This window comes from Leucoraja erinacea, chromosome 26, assembly GCF_028641065.1.
Source record: "Leucoraja erinacea ecotype New England chromosome 26, Leri_hhj_1, whole genome shotgun sequence".
Classification (NCBI taxonomy): domain Eukaryota; kingdom Metazoa; phylum Chordata; class Chondrichthyes; order Rajiformes; family Rajidae; genus Leucoraja; species Leucoraja erinaceus.
In genome coordinates, this window is record NC_073402.1 from 19324004 (window position 1) to 19344907 (window position 20904).

The 20904-nt window shown below is 39.5% G+C and overlaps 1 protein-coding gene across 2 annotated transcripts in view; it reads left to right on the forward strand.

Annotated features, from left to right (window-relative positions):
• LOC129709748 (grainyhead-like protein 3 homolog) overlaps positions 1 to 20590 on the forward strand; it is a 91273-nt gene extending 70683 nt beyond the window's left edge. For both annotated transcript variants that reach the window (XM_055656303.1, XM_055656302.1), the window contains exons 10-16: positions 1846 to 1924; positions 3900 to 4039; positions 5387 to 5424; positions 8475 to 8563; positions 11752 to 11837; positions 15805 to 15869; positions 18599 to 20590. In XM_055656303.1, coding sequence (XP_055512278.1) covers positions 1846 to 1924; positions 3900 to 4039; positions 5387 to 5424; positions 8475 to 8563; positions 11752 to 11837; positions 15805 to 15869; positions 18599 to 18713 — 612 coding nt within the window. In that variant the 3' untranslated portion in view covers positions 18714 to 20590. The remainder of the gene's footprint in view (positions 1 to 1845; positions 1925 to 3899; positions 4040 to 5386; positions 5425 to 8474; positions 8564 to 11751; positions 11838 to 15804; positions 15870 to 18598) is intronic.
• Positions 20591 to 20904: the final 314 nt, after the last annotated feature.

The window sequence follows — 20904 nt, forward strand, 5'->3', positions numbered from 1 at the left end:
GAGATGCAACTAGGTTAAACAGTTTATAGAACCACTTTAGTTCTAAATCAGATTTAAGTAGTAGATTAGCAATGGTCTGAAATAAAGCGTGCAAAGAGATTAACTGGGTTTTTACAAGATATTTGAAAATTAGCACTCCCGGGTCTCAGTATTAGGTTCACTGCTCTTTTGAAATACATTAATGGATATCCACAGATTAATTTCAATGTTTGCAGATGGTATAGACCTCTAATGTTGTAAACAATGAGGCACATTATAACAAACTTATAGTGGTGAAATGTTCACAAAATTAACGTAGAAAATTATAACATCATACTATTTGGCACAGATAATTCAGAGAACATTGTGAATTAAAGAATGGAATTTTAAAGGATAATGAAAAGGCAGTGAATTCTGGGGTGCATGGATTGTTTGAAAGTATGTGAAAATATATGATATCTTCAACATTGCTGATCATGGATTAGAGTATGAAAGTAAAGAATTTTCTTTGAAAGATGAACTTGATCTGGAATAAAGCATTATGTTCAGTTCTGAGCCTCTCATTTGAGGAATGGATGTAATCATAATAAAATGCACAATAGATGTAAGATATTACAGCTGGAGCATGTAGATAGAAAACAAAACATAGGTTTTCAGTACACGCTGTTGCCAGTGTGGGTCATCCTTATTTTACAAAAGTACACTGCGCATACTCACACATATTCACGAGACTGAATATGTCACTGAAATATGAATGTACAGTATCATGAGATAATGAATATATCACATGACATAAATCACACCATTCTGATACTCAGTTATTAAAGTGACAGTTATTATTATATACACTATTATATACATTATATACAGTGGCGGACTGGCCAGGGTGTCAGCTTGCCCGATGGCAAGTGGGCCCCTGATGAAGTGGGCCCCCTATATCAAGTGGGCCCCTGATGAAGTGGGCCCCCTTTGTCTCCTGCATTTCGTTGTCTCTGTACTGTACACTGACAATGACAATTAAAATTGAATCTGAATCTGAATCAACCAATATTTTTAGACCCAGTCCATCACTGATTATATACACTACCATTGGTTTATTAGAATATAACTAAGGTTGAAAAAAAATCACAATAGATTTATTCGAATATAACGGGTTGACGGTCTTCAAATTTCTAAAGTGAATTGAGAACCTTCTCAAAGCAACTAGGTTCAAGGGGAGGTTTGGCAGAAATGCTCAAAATTATGAAGGGTTTTGTCAGAACAGATAAAGAGAAAGTATTTCCATTCGAGTTGGGGTTGATAACTGCTAAGAGCTAAAGCCAACAAATTGAGTTTTGTTTTACCTAGGACATCATCGTGATCTACCTTGCATGATCCAAATGGCACTGGAAGCAGATATCAGTGTTGGAAAAAAACTATGTAAATAGTTGAAGTAAAAACCAGATTACGGTGCAATGGAGATTTTCTTCCCAATAACCCTTTCTGGCTTAATCCCTACCTTCACCACCTCCAGTTTAAATTCCATTTGGAATATTTTGGAGGACCAAGAAACTAAGAACCAAGAACCAAGAGAAAGAAGTGGAGAGCGGGATGAATTATATAGCTTTATCAAAGAGCTAGCACAGACAGAGTAGGTCAGTTGACCTCTTGTGGTCATCAGCTGATGATGGTACTATCAATGTATTATTCTGCACTCTTTGAGAGTGGTGAAGACAGAACTGGTGTAGAGTGACTGTTATTGACTTGTTAAATTAAACAGTTTGATGAATTTTCTACAAGGAAAGAGTATGCCATTTTGTTTACTGATTCATCTGCCATTCCTATTATGGATAGTCATTTATACTCTTTTCACGTCCTTTCACACAGGGCGCTGAGAGAAAAATGAGGGATGAAGAGCGCAAACAATCTAAACGAAAAAGCAAGTTCCCAGATTCCACCACAGATGGTAAGCAAGATAAGGAACACTTACAATCAGCTGCCTCTGAGATCTTTAAAGGTGGCAGGGTCTGGCTGAGCAACTTGTGGCGATAATATTGGGTGAACGCATAGTTCTGGATGGTAGGAATGGGGCGGGTAGAAGAAATTTCAAAGACACACTCCTGTACAATGGATGTGCCTTTTGTCCGTAACTGTCTCTCATTCCCCATCTCCTCCAGAGCCAATCCAGTTCATATGCGCTGAAAGTGACTGAAAAGAAATGATAAATCCCACATTCCTTGCACCATGTACCTAATATCTGGACTCTAATATCCCTATTAGACCATTGCATTACCGTTTTGGTGTTCATTATTTCTTGTCATTTCAGTCTGCATTTTACTCGTCTTCTTCACCGCAGTTTATTTCCTGCTGCACCCAAATTTTTTACATTTTTCCTCTTTAATGTTTATTTATTTTGTAAATGTGGATTTGCGTTAAGCCTCACCTTTGTCAGTTCATCTCTTTCCCTTTTCATTATTTGCACATTCTTTTGCCCCTTATGTTTGCTAGTATTATCTCATCGATGACCTTTTGTAACAACCACTTTCCACTTAGTCATGTTCGGGTTATTTACTCCGTTAACCAGACCTCTGTGGTTGGGGTAACTGCTTCTTCTTTCCTCCTAACTACCAACATACATTATTTCATTTCACCCACTAAAATTAACTTGAATTACCAGTCTGATAAAGGCTGCACATGTAAAATATAATGACCTATCTTTTCTTAATAAAAAGCTGACTAACCTGCTGGTGTTTTCCAATATCCTGTTTATGTTTAAATGTCCAGCTTCCGCAGTATTCCCTTTTTATTTAATGATAGGTTTCTCATACAGTGTGGTCACACTGCTATTCAACGTGACTTTCACATGCATGCACTGGATATGTTCCTCTGAGGTGAAAGCATTTTGGGAAAGAAATATTATTTTTTTAATATTTTATTTATTAGAAGTAATGTACATTACAATGATACAAGCCAAAAATAACATAATACATTTCCTGAACCACTTCTTATTTGAAACTTTAAAAAAGAAGGAAAGTAGAGAGAGTTAGATAGGATAGTAAGTGCGTGAAAGAGTGATCAAGAGAGACCCATAGAAACGTAAAACACGAAAAAAAGTTAAAAAGAAAACCAAAGAAAAAGAAAGAGAAAATAGAGAACAGATGATATAAGAAAGTAAAATAAGATAAAAGGGATATACCAACTTCGTATCTTTACACACCCCTCACCAGGTCCTGAAACCATTTATTTTCAAAGTTATGTTGCACCTTATACTTGTAATAAGTTGATAAATGGAGACCAAATCTTGGGAAAGAAAAAATATTCTGACTGACAATACAAACAGAGTCAGCAGAAGAAGCTAGGATGGAAGCAACTTGAAAGAAAGCGTTCACAAAGAGTATACTTTATTATTTTTAGATACATTTTCCACCTAACACCTGGGTAAATTAGTGACCTGGCTGGGATGGTGAGAGCCATTAACAGAGGGATTCCAAGCAAGGGATGCTCGGGGATAGTTGACAACAACCTGGGGAGGGGTTTGGGGACCTTGTGCCCTTCAAAAAGTATGGTCATCAGATGTGCCTTTGAAAGAAAAACAGGATATGACCTTTGGGCAAGGTCTAAACACCATTGGGGAGAGAGTGGTGTGGGAGCACAGAACGACTTCAATAGCCAGAGAGGATGCCAATGAGCCTCTTGATAGTTAAAGGGCACATCCACCTCTCTGTCCACACCCAGTATTGGAAAAAAGCAACTGTACCTCTATGTCAATGCTTGAAATCCACACAATAGCTTCAAACGTTAAATCACAGGTAAATTATATTAAGAAAGTAAAGGAAATTATTCAGAAGATGTGACCCTTTTACTCTTAGGATATGAACAGAAAATATTAACAAACGATATCCAATTGCCTGATTTTATGCTTGGTCCTTTCCATTTAACAGCTATTACCAACAAGAGGATTCCACTACCAGATCACAGAGGAAATGATCGTACATATTTCAAGCCAATGACAGACCTAATTTCATCTCCTGTTCTATTCACGCCAGAAGCTCATTTCCTTTATTCACAGCGAACTAGATTGGTATGTAACGATGGACTAATACTGCCTATTGCTCGTTCCTGTTTAGGTTTATGTGGCACCAATTGTAACATTTCTTGCTTGCCATTATCTCTCTTGTTCTGCTCGCGCTCATGGCCCTCCTGAAGCAGCTATTTCTCATGCACAAAATTATATAATGTGGCCAGGTGAACCAGTTTAGAATGAAAGTCTGCACAATTAGATCTCCTTCTGCTCTCACTAAAGGAGATCAGGTAGATTCACAGAGTCTTTTACCCAGAGATGGGGAATCAAGGACCACAGAACATAGGTTCAAGGTGAAGGGGAAAAGATTTAATAGGAATCCGAGCGGTAACATTTTCACACAGTGGGTGGTGGATGAATGGAACAAGCTGCCAGAGGAGGTAGTTGAGGCTAGGAATATCCCATCCTTTAAGAAACAGTTGGACAGGTACAGGGATAGGACAGGTTTGGAGGATTATGGACCAAGCGCAGGCAAGTGGGACTTGGCCAGCTGGGACATTGTTGGCCGGTGTGGGTGAGTTGGGCCGAAGGGCCTGTTTCCACACTGTATTACTTACTCTATGACTCTAAAAGATCTTTCAAACTATTTCTGCTATTTCAATAGAGATTGCCCAATGCTTTCCGACTGGAAATCCAATTTATTTTCCTGTTTTATATGGCTTAGCTCAACCCCCCTGCTGTGCTTTGTCACTCAAGTATTCAAACCACTCGCAAATTTTATTTTGAAATCCATTTTTGGAACACACGTTAGCACATAACACTCTCATGCCCAATAAAGAGAACGCAAACTTAATCTCCCTTCTCCAGACTGTATTGCAATCAGTTTGGTGCATAATCCCTTTATAAAAGTTTAAAAGCATACATGCACAGCATTGCTCCTTGTGAGACACAAGCATCTCCAAATGCTGAAATCTGGAGCAAAAAACAAATTGCTGGAGGAACTCAGCAGGTCAGGCAGCATCTGTGGAGGCAGAGGGACTGTCAAGATTTCAGGTTGAAATGCTGCAGTTCAAGTGAGCTCCTCTCTCAAGCCTAATTATAAACACAACAGTTGTTCAATACAGTTGCTTTATCAAAGCAGAATCCAAGGTTGCCACTGCAGCATGTTATCCAGGAGTATTAGCATGAATATTAACAGACCTCTATAGTTACAAATGAAGTAACACAGACAAACCTTGGAAAATATAACTTGGCCACATTCAGTGTTCCCAATTGAAAAACTGCCACTTGGAAAAATGACTTCCAAAATCTTCTTTCCATTTCAGCCACCATGTCTGTATTATTTTTAAATGCACCCCGGATAACGCTTGAAAATTATATTTACATCTTGGGCTTGTTTGTTTTCAGGAGCACTCAATGAGTGGTGAAGCAAGAAACCCTGAGAGGTAAGGAATGCTTTCTGTTTATCCTCATTAATTTGATTGTGCTTTTTGAGATATGGCCATGAGTATTGATGTGGGTGGGTGGGTAGGTAGAAGTTGTCTACATGGACTTTAACGACGCCTTTAATGATGAGAGGCTAACTTGAAATGTTAGATTACATGTGATTCATGATGAGCAAGCCAACTGGATACAAAATTGGCTTCATGGTAGGAGATAGAGGGTGGTAGTGGAGGGTTGTTATTCAGACTGGGGACCTATGACCAGGAGTGTGCCACAAGGATCAGTGCTGGGTCCACTGATGTTTGTCATCTTTATTAATGATTTTAACGACAATGTTCTTATCACAATTAGTAAATTTATGGATATCACCAAAATTGGTGGAGTATTGGGACAATGAAGAGGGTTATCACAATATCACACCAGGACCTGGGTAAACTGGGCAAATGGGCCAAGAAATGAAGTGGAATTGAATACTGACAAGTGTGAGGTGTTGCATTTTGGAAGGTTAAACCAGGGCAGGACTTATGCAGTGGATGGTGGTCCTGGAAGGTGTTGTAGAACAGAGAGAACATAGTTCCTGGAAAGTGGAGACACAAATGGATGGGATAATGAAGAATAAAGAAATTTATCGGTCGGGCCATTAAATTCAGGAGTAGGGATGGCACATTAGAACTGGGCAAGTCATTGGTAAGACCACACTTAGAGTACTCTGTGCAGCTTTGGTCGCCCAGATATAGGAAGGATGTCATTAAGGTGGAAAGAGTGCAGAAAAGATTCACAAGAATGGTACTGGGACTGATGGGCTTGAGTTGTAAGGAGAGACTGGATAGGCTTGGGCTGTTTTGACTGGAACGTAGGAGGTTGAGGGGTTGGCGTTATTGAGGTACATAGAATATATGAGGGGCATAGATGAGTTGAATAGTCACGGTTGTTTCCCAGTGTAGGGGAGTTTAAAACTAGATGGCATAGATTTAATGTGAAAGGGGAAAGATTGAGAAGGGGCGCAGAGGGTGGTGAATACAGTATATGGAATGAGCTGCCAGAGGATTTGGGGAGGCAGCTGCAATTACAATGTTTAAAAGACATTTAGACTGGTACATGGATAGGAAAAGTTTAGAGGGAAATGGGACTGGCAAAGATTGACATCTTGGTTGGTGTATACAAGTTGGGGGAAAGGGCCTATTTATGTGGCGTATGACTCAAATTATTCTGTTGTGAGGTGAATTGGGATATAGTGTGATGTATATAAGCTGATGGTCATCAAAGATCCTATGCTGTTAAATTGTGTGCATTCAATCTTTTCCCTTGTGAGAAGTTGTAGGTGTGTATTTCAGTAACTGAAACATAGTAACCAGTAACTTGATCATCAGATGAGAAGGTGATTAAGGAAATTTCGAACGGCTTTGTGCACTGACAACACCTACAGGGTTATATAACATCACAGTGCTTCCATCACAGCGATCATACACCAAGTGCATTTATTTGCCTGTAAAGCCTGTTGGTACATGCAGACATCACAAAACAATGATATGCAAAAACATATGTCGGCTTATGGGAAGAGTTTAATTGGCACTGCTTAATGGGACTTTAGAGTTCAACATTTTCAGATTGTAACCATTGCCCAGTTCTTTAAATCAGGACCTTTTTAATGTTGATTATGGTTATATCTCCTATGTCTCACGACCACTCCCTCATACGCCAGAACCATTTAACTAGTTAATCTCTGCTGCTATTCACGCTATTTAAATACTTCTTTTCACTCTTACTTTCATTGCCTCCACACCTTCTCCTGGCCTAAAATCTTTTTTCTCTCTCATTCTACTGGAACTTTATCAAGGTGAAACATTAGCCCCGTTTGTCTCTCCATACACACTATATGATTATATGATTTGCAGAATATTAATGCACAATTGGTGATTATGTTTCAGCATGAAGTAATTAATGATGCTCTGCAAAGCTAACAGTGCAAATTGAAAAATTGGGCAGCCCTGGCCCCTGAGCAAATCAGAGGGAAATGGGAGGAGGGAGGTCTCCCACTGCTGCAATTCAGTGAAGTTGGAAGTTAGAGCAGTGCCAAATTTATTATTTTTAATCATGATAATAATGCAAGTCTAGGCCAGCATTTATTCTCCCTCCTTAATTACTCTTTGTAAAGGCGAACAACCACTTTCTTCTTGACCCTCTGCAATTTGTGAAATGGAGGTATTCCACAGCTGGCCAGTAAGCTTACCCTGTCCCACTTGGGAAACCTGAACAGAAACCTCTGGAGACTTTGCGCCCCACCCAAGGTTTCCGTGCGGTTCCCGGAGGTTTTTGTCAGTCTCCCTACCGGCTTCCACTACCTGCAACCTCTGGCAACCACCTGCAACCTCCGGGAACCGCACGGAAACCTTGGGTGGGGCGCAAAGTCTCCAGAGGTTTCCGTTCAGGTTTCCTAAGTGAGACAGGGGCATTATTAATAATGTGTAGGAAGGAACTGCAGATAGAATAGAAGAAAGACACAAAATGCTGGAGTAACTCAGCCGGACAGGCAGCATCTCTGGAATGGGTGATGTTTTGGGTCAAGACCCTTTTTCAGACTGATTCAGTAAGATTATACCCAAGGCACATACCAATCCAAGCAGTAATTGAGTGTGTTGTAAATGTATTCTTGGAGGTGGTGACATCTCAAACATCCTCCACACCTTCTTGAGAGTGTCAAAGATTGTTATTTTGGAAGGGACTGTCAAACAAGCACAGTCTGCCCAAAGACACTGATCCCTTCAGGGAGGGACTCTTGAACCTGGCTCCAAGGTTCATAAATAAATGCTTTGGAGACTAGATGTTCTCATTGAACATGGTGGCAAAGGCTGAGCTACAAGCCAACTTTTGCATTGAACAAAGAGATTCCTGAATCTAAATGGAACAAAAACATCAACAAAATCAAGATATTCGACCAAGAAGTCTCAATTTACATTGGAGCATGTTAAGGATTTTAATGAAGATAGTCATTTAAACTTAAGATTCTGTTTTAAAGTAGGCTTGCTTACAATCATCTGCTTTAAATCTGCAGGTTACCAGTCAAAAGGGGAAGCAAGACACTGTTCAAGGATGAAGGGGATCTACCCATCAAATTTGCCAAGCTTTGTGAACCAGAGCGAGGTAGAGTATTAGCAGAAATTGCTTTGGGGCTTGTTTGCGATGGGTCGGGTACAGGAAAGGAGGGAACTTTCTGTGAAGAGTTGCACATGGTCCATTTTAACTCCCAAGCCTCACTTGAATAGAGCAGCAGCACTCTCTCTTGCAAGAGCCTGCAACAAACATACTGCTGGAGACTGAAGATATGGGAAGGAATGGGAAATAGGAGGAATTGGCATCGCAGCAAGGGGAAGGATGGAGAAACTTTAGTATTCTTATGGACCTGAGGAGCAGTAAGAGAAATCTCAGGAAATAATGTAAAGTTGGGGACAATGGGGAGAAGGCAGGAATGGGGTACTGATTGAGGATGATCAGCCATGATCACATTGAATGGCGGTGCTGGCTCGAAGGGCCAAATGGCCTACTCCTGCACCTATTGTCTATTGTCTATTGTCTAAGATTTACTTAGATTTTTCATGCCTCCTTGCTCAGATGGCAATGTTTGTGCCTAGTCACAGATCATATCAGTAAGGTACTGGGGTTACAACCTTGCTATACTTGTGTTCTTTGTAAGTGGTAAGGGATAGGAAGGCACAGGATACCACGTGACTGACATTTTGCCAACCCACGTTGTGCCAATTGTGGTAAAATAAATGCCTTTTTACATTTGAAGTAATTTGTTTGAAAATTAATGATTTTGAAGCCTGAATATGTTTGTAATGGTGGCAAGGACGCCAGCCCAAATGTCTGCTGGAATGAAGTAGGGTCGAAAGCTGGGTGCTATAGCCTTGGAGAAAAAATTGGTTTAACACTGTAGCCTGTGCCAATCCAAACAGCAACATAATCAGAAGCTGGCCAAGCTGACTCAACTCAGCACCTTTCCTGCTGTTTAGTCTGCCTCAGTCATCAGGAAGATGATAAACTAATTATTATGTCCTCCTAGAATAAGCAGCTACTCGAAAAATGCATCTTACTGATTAATGGAAAGGTACATGCTGATTGTATTTTATTTCAACCCTTTAATACATCTATCTATCTATCTATCTATCTATCTATCTATCTATCTATCTATCTATCTATCTATCTATCTATCTATCTATCTATCTATCTATCTCTATCTATCTTTATTATATAAAAGTCTGTGGCTGCCGCCTGCCGTCCGTCCGGCTGCCTTTCTGCCTTTTGATTCGCTGCTCCTTCCTATCAGCTTCCAACACACTTCAAAACAAAGTTGCAAGACAGGAACACTTTGAACTTTTCACCTCAATGGGATATCACAGCAAGTGCTTCAACAGGAGGAGGAGGGCCAATTGATATTGCAATTGGAACTGCTGCAGCAGGCAGGAAGGTGAAATTGGATTTTATTTTAATCCACTGCTGAGGGAAGCAGGGGAGTGCTGGAATCTTACATTTGGGCACGGCTTCAGTTCCGTTGGAGGAGACGGGTGCATGGTGGAATATTGGGTTGGGGGATCACACCATTGGGGGAGCAGACCCAACGGGTCTGCACTTGGTCTAGTATACAATAAAAATCAGAAAATAGTTTAGTTTAGTTTAGTTTAGTTCAGTTTAGTTTAGTTTAGAGATACAGAGCGGAAAAGGCCCATCGGTCCACCGAGTCCTCGCCAAAAAGGCGATCCCCGCACATTAACACTATCCTGCACACACTAGGGATAATTTGCGCATACACCAAGCCAATTAACCTACATACCAGTGTCTTTGGAGTGTGGGAGGAAACCAAAGATCTCAGAGAAAACCCTAGCAGGTCACGGGAAGAACGTGCAGACTCCGTACAGACAGCACCCGTAGTCGGGATCAAAACCGGGTCTCCGGTCCTGTAAGACAGCAACTTTACCGCTGCGCCACCGTGCTGAACCATTGTATGGTAACCATAAAGAAAACCTAAGTCCTCATCAAAGTCTATTATATCCAAGCGGTTTGCTACATGGTTTTTCATTGATTGTGTTACTCTCAATTAATTATCAATAAAAGAACAATTTCTTATGTAAACAAAGCTGAGAATGAATAAAGAAAACTAAAACACATGAAGTGTATAATTCAAATATTCACAAAAGCGTTTTTATAAATCCTCCCCCCGATTATTAACTAATGTATTAGACGATTGTTTCATAGTTTAAAATATAGGAAGAATACTTTTCATTTTTTAGGGTAAATGATATTATAGGATAAAATGGCCAGTGCTTTATTTTAGTTTAAAAAAATTAAATAATAGTTTTTTAATATAATCGTGTTTATTCATCAAAGTTCAGGACAAGGCTCCCTCAGGATGGAACTTATTTATGTTTGTTTTAACATTATTAGAAGTAATGAATTTAATATTGGATTGAAGTAAACCTATCTGCAACAAATGTTCTTGATTGAACTCACAGCATCAAACTTAATAGGACTCTTCAAGGCATAAACATAGTTTGATTCAGCAATTTGGACATGTTCTCATAAAATGTAGAAAACATCGGTATGTTTTTATGGAGCCACTGTGCAATACAAAAAGCTAATAAATCTAATTCAGCTTGCAGATTCCTTTGATTTTTTAAATGCTAAACTAACAATGACATTGTGACAATCAACTGTTGCAGTGTCTAGAACACAAAGTGCTGGAGTAACTCAGTGGGTTAGGCAGCAACTCTGGAGGACGTGAATATTGTAGGTGACGTTTCAGGTCGGGGCCTCTCTTCATCTATTGCCAGGCTTTTTCCCACACAATCTTTTTTCCAGCTTTCTCCACCCTCAGCCTGTAAAAGGGTCCTGACCCAAAACTGATCCATGTCCTCCGCAGATGCTGCCTGACGCACGGAGTTACTCCAGCACTTTGTGTTCTTTGCAAGATTTCAGCATCTGCAATACCTTGTGCAGTGTCTCTTATGTAAACAGTGTTGCAGTGTGTATGTAGATGCAGAATTCAACTTTTTTTTAAATTCTCCTAACTATTTAGCAAGTTTATTTATGAAGTGGAAGAACCGTAACAACTTGCAAATTTCGGATGGTTAACTACTCACAGCTTGTGCCACTTTACTGGTAGAACAATTGATTTTAGTCTTCCTGACTTAGGGACGCTAAAATTGTTTGATGTTATAATAATAATATCATGAATATTGATACTTTAGCCTGCACGGCTTTCCCAGCAAATTTAATGAATAATGAGCAACTTTAAAATATAATCTAAATAAAACATTTCCATGTTCCTTTGCCAGTGCTGCTATATGTACGCAGGGAGTGTGAAGATGTATTTGATGCCTTGATGTTACAGACTCCTAATCTTAAGGGACTGAAGAATGCTGTAAGTATTTATTGCATAATTGCCTTAACTGTAGATCCTGTTTTTTTTTATTGTTATTAAGCAAATGAGGAAAATCAATGTGCAAGTTAGTACATTTTATAGTATTAAACAGCTGAGCATGTTCCTTAAAATGAGTCATTTCCTGACAGTCCGGATCTGACTTTGCAGGAACTCAGCGGGGGAGCTTGTTCGGCATCTCATTCACTGACTTCCAAGGAAATAAAAACCAAGAAAGGTGTCAAATGGGCTGCCAATTTGTCATTGTTTGTTTACATCACCCACACACAGGAGATTCCTGCAGCTGCTCGCTTTTAACCTGATCCTCGTGTAGCTGTAGAAGCAAGGAACTGCAGATGCTGGTTTGCACAAAAGACACAACGTGCTGGAATAACTCACCGGGTCAGGCAGCATCTCCAGGGAGCATGGATAGATGACATTTCGAATCAGGACCCTTCTTCAGGCTGGAGAAGGGTCTCAACCCGAAACATCACCTATCCTTGTTCTCCAGAGCTACCGACTGATCCGCTGAATTACTGCTGCACCCTAGTATCCTCTCCTGTGAAGGCTCCTAATTGTTGATGGTCCTGGGCAGGAATGATGCTAAACTTTCTGATGAGGTTTACCTTTTTTTGATCATCCTTTGTATGAGATATTTCATTCTAACACATTTGGAAATGGAAATAACACTGAATTGTAAACTGAGATAATTCCACTGTCAAAACACAAAGTGTTGGAGGAATTCAACAGGTCAGGGTGCATCTGTGGAGGAAATTGACAGGTAACGTTTTCAGTCAGGACCATTCTTCTTTGCTCGAAATTTTGACTGTCCATTCCTTCCATAGATGCTGCTTGACCCGCTGAGTTCCTGCAACACTTTGTGTTTTGCTTAAGATTCCAACATCTGCAGTTCCTTGTATCTCCTTGGTCCAGTGTTGGCCTACGGGGAAAAAATTGGCATCAGGGATCTAGAAACTGACTGTTTGCAATATATTAATATATTGAATTTAACTAAATTATTATTTTTTAAATTTTCCTAAATATTTAGCAGCACTATTTCCTCAGTGGAAGACATAAACCAATCTGGAGATTTTTTTCTGGGTAAACTAATCACAGTTTGTGTGACTTTACTGGTGGTAAAACTTATTGTTATCTTCCTGATTTAAGAGAGGAGTAAATAATTCAGGATCACAGCTCCTGATATTTAGCAAGTGACCTGCTGGATATATGTGAGAATGGGTGTCAAGTGAGACCAAAATCTTGGCTCCTTCAGTGAAAGTCAAAGGATTGGAGTATGGTTACAATATTAGTTATATTGCTGGAATAATAATTCAGAGGGAGAATGTGATGTCAATTCGATCCTGACTACTGGCTATAAGGTGTTTGTATGTTCTCCCTGTGACCCTGTGGGTTTTCTCTGGGTGCTCCGGTTTCCTTCCACACTCCAAAGACGTACAGGTTTGAAGGTTATTTGGCTGCGGTAAAATTTTAAACTGTCCCTAGTGTGTAGGTTAGTGTTAGTGTATGGGGTGGTCGCTGGTCAGCGCGGACTTGGTGGGCCGGTTTGTTTCCGCGATGTATCACTAAAGTAATGTCTGAAGTCTAAAGGACAAAGGAACTAAAGACAAAAGCTCAAAGCTCAGCTTAGCAACTGTGCAACTTAAATGCAAGTAGTCAATAAAGTAAACCTCAAAATAACTAGCAGAGATGATCATAAAACAATTAGCAAATTAACAGTAATTACTAAAAAACTATTGGATGGTCATTAGGAGCCAATCTGATTCACTAACACCCTTTTAGGGGTTAAATTTCTTATCTGTCCAAAGTGCATACCCATTTGGATTCTTTCTAGGGACTCTTTATTGCCCTGTGATATAGCATCACAAACTGTTTAGTTCAAAATCAGTGAGGAATGGACATGTAATGCAGAGCGTAGCGAGCATGTCCTCACCCATAGTGCTTGGCATGTGCAAAGCTCTGCCCCTGCATGAAGCTCAGGAAAGGAATGGTTGAAAGATGGAAGAACATTGACATGCAAGAATATGATACCATGTGTACATTCGGAAGGGAAAGTCTGCATGGGCTCAGTGGGCTGAAGGGCCCATTTCTACGCTGCATCGTTAAACTAAACTAAAATAATTTTATCATGCAGTCGAACAGTAGGGATTTGTCCGCATATTTCTCTGACTCATATATTAATGGGGACGTTAATGAGGTCTGAAACATTGCCTATTTCCTTCGCTCCATAGATGCTGCTGCACCCGCTGAGTTTCTCCAACATTTTTGTGTACCTATTAATGAGGACATTAGATTTCAAGATTTCTGAAATGATTTTGCATTGTGACTTACTCCAATTTGCTAGGGGATTGAATCTTGGTTGCAATTAGCATCTTGTGTTAAGGCATAGACTGAAACAGATAGTTAATGGAGTACACATTATCCCTGGTGGTAATTTGCACTTCGGCAACAACTCAGATTCGGATTCAGATTCAGATTAATTTATTGAGAAGTGCATGAGGGTCCAATTAAATTCTTTGTTTGTGTGAAACTCATGCAATAACAGTGTATGGTAATAATAGCTACATACAATAAATACAACATCGTAAGCAAAATTCAAAGATTGTAGCGAAATCTGAAATGGTGCACAAATACTAAGGTGCAATAACAGAATAACTGAATGAGGTAGAATTATGAATAAGTTAATGTGGCATCTCCTTGAAGCGGATGTGAAAGAGGCGATTGTTTCAGGAGTCTGATAGCAGTGGGGAAGAGTTGTCCGTAAGTCTGGATGTATGGGCTTTCAAGCTCCTATATTTTCTTCCAGAAGATAGCAGAGAGAAAGGGAATGGCTTCTTGCTTCTTGATGCAATGCATCATCAAGATGAACTAGATGGAATGATTGATGATCCTGTGATGGACTGGGCTGTGTTCACCATTCTGCGGGTTCAGGTGATCAAGAGCAGAGCAGCTGCCATATCAGGCTGAGATGCATCCCTTCAGAATACTTTATGTAGCGCATCTGTGGGAGTTGGAGAGCATCCCCATGGACACGGCGAATGTTCTCAGATGCCTGTGCAAGTATATATGTGCTGATGCATTTTCTTGATCACTGCATCAGTATGCGGGGACCAGGTTATGTTGCTGGTGAGATTAGTTCCCAAGGAGCTTAAAGCTGTTGTTCATCTCTACTGCAGCTCTATTGATGAAGACAGGGTTGTGTTCACGCCTTGCTTGCTAAGGTCAACAATCAACTCCTTCGTCTTGATGATGTTAAAGGCTAGGTTGTTTTTCTGACATTGTGACACAAGATTCCTGATTTATTCACTTTATTTTTTTAACATTGTTACAAGAATCCTTAAAGCTGCGCTATCATTTTCAATGGTGAGACTTTTTATAATAATATAATAATAATAATAATAATAATAATATTTCAGGTGAAGTTAGACAGGTACTTGATAAGCAAGACAATTACTGTAGATAGTTAGAAATGCAGAGTTGAGATTACAGTCAGATCAGCCATGATCTTATATGTTGGAGCCAGTTGGGGCTAAGTGATCTACTTCTGCTCCTGATATGTTCTTTCATTCCTACGTTAAAGAGAATTCACCGCAGAATAAAAGAGCAGAGAAACAAGTCTGGAAGGTCACAAATAAGTTGAGTTTGAGAAGTGTGTAGTCCTGGATTGTAACAAGTGGGAGTGCAGAACTGTTGAATATCCCGTAATTTCATCATGTTTTAATATTGTCGGTCGTTTGACTTTAAAACAGATCTTTCATTTAACAAAAAAGTTTTTTAAAGTCCACTAAAACTGCAATGGTTCGTAAAAGCCTTTAGTAAATAGCATGTTTCTCTCCCGTAATTCAACTCTCATTAGGACTTGCTAATATAAGGCCTTTAGAAGAGTTGACCGATGAAGCAATTTTGTTTGACCTTTTTTTCTGACAATTGTATTTTGACATTCTCGACCTAGATCTCAGAGAAGTATGGGCTGCTTGAAGAGAGGATTTGCAAAGTTTACAAGAAGTGTATGAAAGGGTGAGTAATTGAGCAGATTTTATCTTTGTTGGGAGTGGTTTGTTTACATTGCCGCATTAATAGCAAGCCTCAGTGGTGAATACACAAGCTGGAGACATGACCAGTGCAAGAACTCTATTCCCGAACTGTACAGTTCAAACCAGAAATCAGCAAAACTAAAATCAAAGTCACTTCAGGTATTGGTTATCTTGATGGAATAACTTTCCCTATTCACAGTAACGAAGTGACCTCAGTTCTCATTTGTAACAAGTTAATGAGGGGAACATGCATGGTATTCCTCTTTAAATTGTCATAAGAGAACAGGGCAAAAATGTGAAGAGGATTCTAATTCAATGGAGAATAAATGGAAACACAAAATGGATGCTTCAAATGGCCTGCTTTGTTTTGCAATTCTTCATTGATAGTGTCATTTCCAATTGGACATTTTCAAAGCTCATCTCCTGCCATTTGTTTGTACGGCAGCTAGTATTCTTCATCTCCATAGTATTCTTCACCTAGGTAGACACAAAATACTGGAGTAACTCAGCGGGGTCAGGCAGCATCTCTGGAGAAAAGGAGCAGGTGACGTTTCAGGTCTGAATCCTTTGTCAGACTGAAAGTAGAGATGGGGGGGGGGGGGACACTCTGGAGAAAAGGAGTAGGTGACTTTTCCTCTGGAGAAAATTGATTTTATTCCCAGATCCAGTGTTTGCGTAGATGATAAACCAAAGTCTAACATCAGTGCAGAATACAATACAGCTCAAAACATGGGTTTGGAAATGGTTGTAATGCTATTACTTTGAAATGATTCTCATGCTGGTCACTGGAAATAAGTTACTTTAAGATTGCAATGCCTGTACCTTGATTTCAAAATTGATCTGCAATCTTAAAATTTGTCTGCACACTTTCATATCAATGTATTTTTTGAATACTTACATTTGCATGTTTTGATCTGTACTACATTCATGCAAATGCCACAGATGAAACCATCCAGATATTGAACAATAGGTAGAAGAGGAGTTTAATATTAGCCTTATAATTTCTTTGAGGTGTTTCGTTCAATCATAAAAATGTCGTGCCAAAGCCCTAATTAGAGATGATTTATGGCTTTTGATAATTTTAATATTATAGCAATGCAAGACAAAAGGAATAGCAAGTAAATAAGAGGAAGTGAATGCTCTCAGATAGTTAAAGGCCTTGGAATGTTCGTTCGTGACTTGATTGGAATGTGACTATGGCTGATTTGAGCACTGATTTTTTGCTCCTTGCTCAATGTCTCATCTGATGAACCTTAAACAGGTGTTACCAGTTCATTGGAAGGAATTTTGTATTTAATTTTAAATACAATGAATATTGCGAACCAGTCGGATTATTTAAACTCTGTTTTCATAAGGGATTTAAAATTGTTGCAGGCGTTTTGCAACGGTTGAATTCTAAGCCAGAGGGACTGAAGGAATCAAATTGCTCGATAAATGTGTCATTCCAGAGAGGATAAAAACCACCTATTTTGTGTGCCACCCTTTAGGAAACATGCTTCCTCCTTGCTCCCTATCAAATGGTATTAGCATTGCTCAGGCAGAGGGCTCTGATTTGTAGCTTAAGTTAGTTTAGTTTAGAGATATAGCGAGTGTGGAAACAGGCCCTTCGGCCCAACAAGTCCACGCCAACCAGCAATCAGCTGTACACTAGTTCTATCCTACACAGTAGGGACAATTTACAGAAGCCAATTAACCTACAAACCTGCATGTCTTTGGAATGTGGGAGGAAACTGGAGCACATGGAGAAAACATACGTGGTCATAGGGAGAACATACAAACTCCGTACAAAAACAACTTCATGACGCAGTTGCATAAGACATTGGAGAGACCGTATTTAGAAAATTGTGTTCAGATCTGGGCACCGTGTTATAGAAAATATATTGTCAAGCTTGAAATGGTTCAGAAAAGATTTACGAGGATGTTGCCAGGACTAGAAAGTGTGAGCTATAGGGAGAGGTTGAGTAGGCTGGGTCTCTATTTCATGGAGCGCAGGAAGATGAGGGGAGATCTTATAGAGGTATACAAAATCAAGAGAGGAATAGATCGGGTAGATGCACAGTCTCTTGCTCAGAGTAGGGGAATCGAGGTGAAGGGGAAAAGATTTAATCGGAATCCGAGGGGTAACCTTTTCACACAAAGGGTAGTGGGTGTATGGAACAAGCTGCCAGAGGAGGTAGTTGAGACTGGGACTATCCCATTGTTTAAGAAACAGTTAGGCAGGTACATGGATAGGACAGGTTTGGAGGGATATGGGCCAAGCGCAGGCAAGTGGGACTAGTGTAGCTGGGACATTGTTGGCCGGTGTGGGCGCGTTGGGCCGAAGGGCCTGCTTCCACACTGTATCACTCTATGACTCTATGAAAACCCACGGTCAGAATCGAACCAGGTCTCTAGCGCTGTAAGGCAGCATCTCTGACTCTCTGCCACTGTGCGGATTTCAAATACTTTTACAGAAAGAGGACTTCACAGGGAAATAAAAAGTTGAAGTTATGGCAGAATAGGAAGCCATTGTGACCATGACGCTCAAAGGTTATTGTTAGACTAATGCCACCTCCCTGCTTATGATTCATAGTCATAGTAATTTGAAATGTTTGTTCCATGACTCAGATATGGAGGAGTTACATTTGTGGTGCAATTATCTTTGACTTTGGTAGTTTAGATCACAATTAGTGAGCTCTACTTGACATTAATTTTCCAATTTGCCTCCTACAGAATCCTGGTGAACATGGATGATAACATCGTGCAGCATTACTGCAACCATGCCGCATTCCTGGTGGAGATAAAGGACATATGTGGTGGCTGTCAAATAACACTTAAAGAAGTTTAAGGAGACTTAACATTCCTGGACAAACTCAAAGATGTACAGAATATAGGAACAGATTAGGAATTGCTCTACCTCTGTTCCTCTGTCCGTGAACATTAACTGTCGGCTGCTTTGGACCAAAGAACATTGTGCCATTACTCTCATCTGACCTAACAACAAAACAGGCTTGTTTCTACCCAGCATGAAGAGTTCAATATTGCCTTCATTTTATTCTATGCTTGTATGGATGATGCTCGAAGCAATCTTTTCTTCTTTGTTTGCACCGCTCAACACGTTCCTTCTGGAATCTGAATGCCTCGCTTGCTTCACTTCATCAAACCAAACCTTATTGACTGTTGGACTGTACACTGGATCACCAGCCAGCCTATGTATATTTTAGTATGATGGAATGTGTGAGATTTTTGAATCATTTGCTAGTTCCTGTAATTTGCTTGCCAATTTTTTAAAATCTCAACTCAACCTTGTCAGATTTCCGGCAAGATTTTCAATATAAAGTATTTACGGAAGGAATGGCAAATTGGTTGCTATTTTATGGTGCTCATGAAGTTTGTGGAAAAATTCATTGCTCATAAGTGAACACTAATTTCGTCTTTAGGGCGAGGGAAGGACCCTCCCTCCAATAATTCAAAGAACATTTATTTCTTCTTTATATATGTACGTAATTCCACAGAACCATCCTTCCTTGTTACATATCATACATCTGCACCACCTTTCCCTAGTATTTTGGTGGAGGAAATATTTGTGTACCATCGTTTTATTGCCACAAATGGTAACCAGACCTCCTGATGCAATCAACAATTTCCAAAACGTTTAAGATTATCAGCGTGCACAGGAGATGTTTAGAATCGTGGTGTGCTGGTATCTCTTCATGATTTACAACCTTCAAAGTATTGTACAATGGATGTGTATAAAATATTGTATCATAGATTAATGGGGGGACACCTCAGTGATCTAGCATGTCCAGTTGCCGAAGTACTGCTCAGGCATCCAGATTTAAGATATTGGTAGCCCAACTAGCTGCCCAATGCTTTTCTTTTTAATGCCCCTATTTTAAGCAAGTGATATCCATGATTGGCGCTTAATTAAATTGGTCTCGGAAGTAGTGCTTTCCTTTGCAGTGCCATTGGGAGCCCAACTAGCTGCCCAATGCTTTTCTTTTTAATGCCCCTATTTTAAGCAAGTGATATCCATGATTGGAGCCTATTATATTGGCTGATATGTTTGAAGAGCTTCCAAATTAGATGGCAATTTGCCCGATTCATTATTTGAAGAAACATAACATTTCCACACCTAAAGACATGGTAAAAAAAGAATGATTCCTAGTTTCCTCTAATTGATTTACTAAATCAACATAGCTTTCTCGGGGTGTATTTTCATTTGTTTACTGATGTTTCTGAATACTTTTTACTCATGTATAAATTCAGAGATATGCATTATGCTCAGTCAAAAGGTGTTCACAAACATTATTAGGGAAAGATAGGAACATTTCTTACCATTAATCGTCTTGATTTTTTGGATTACTGTTTTTTTGTGTAAATATAGTCAGTCTTTTACATTTATTGGTATTATACTCAGGATCTCCACGATGTGAACACGTATATATTGTACATAGAAAGAGTTAGCCTCAAGTTTAAACATTGTGGTGATGGACATTTCATGTTGATGATGTATTTTTCAAACTGCAGATGAGATCTCACAATTGTGAGATATATTTTTGTTATCGTATTGTAATAAATGAGCATATCTGGTGTAACATTCTAAAATTGTAACTTCCTGGGTGCCATTGTTGGTTTTTAACGTCAAAGAGTTACATAAACTTCACTGCCAAATTCCTGTAAAAATTTCAATTGATTAAAATGCAAAGTGTTTAAAAAAAAAAAGTTCCAAGTTGGTGTATTCCTCGTCTAACGAAGAAATGAAGGTTTTAATTGTGTCCATGTGTCACTGCTAATTTTCTGGTGTTTGAGTGTTCATAGAGAAGTTTCTAAAGTCAAAATATTTGAACAAACATTGACATTTAAGTTTTAACTGTAAAACTTTGCTATCAAGAGTCAGATGTGGTACATAAAAAAGAACACTTTCACCTCTTTAATATACCCTCCCCTCCCCCCAGCACCTTGTACTCATCCTTCCATTGTTTCCATTTTCAGAGTCTAGAAAAGCATCATGTACACGAACACAACATCTTGCTCCA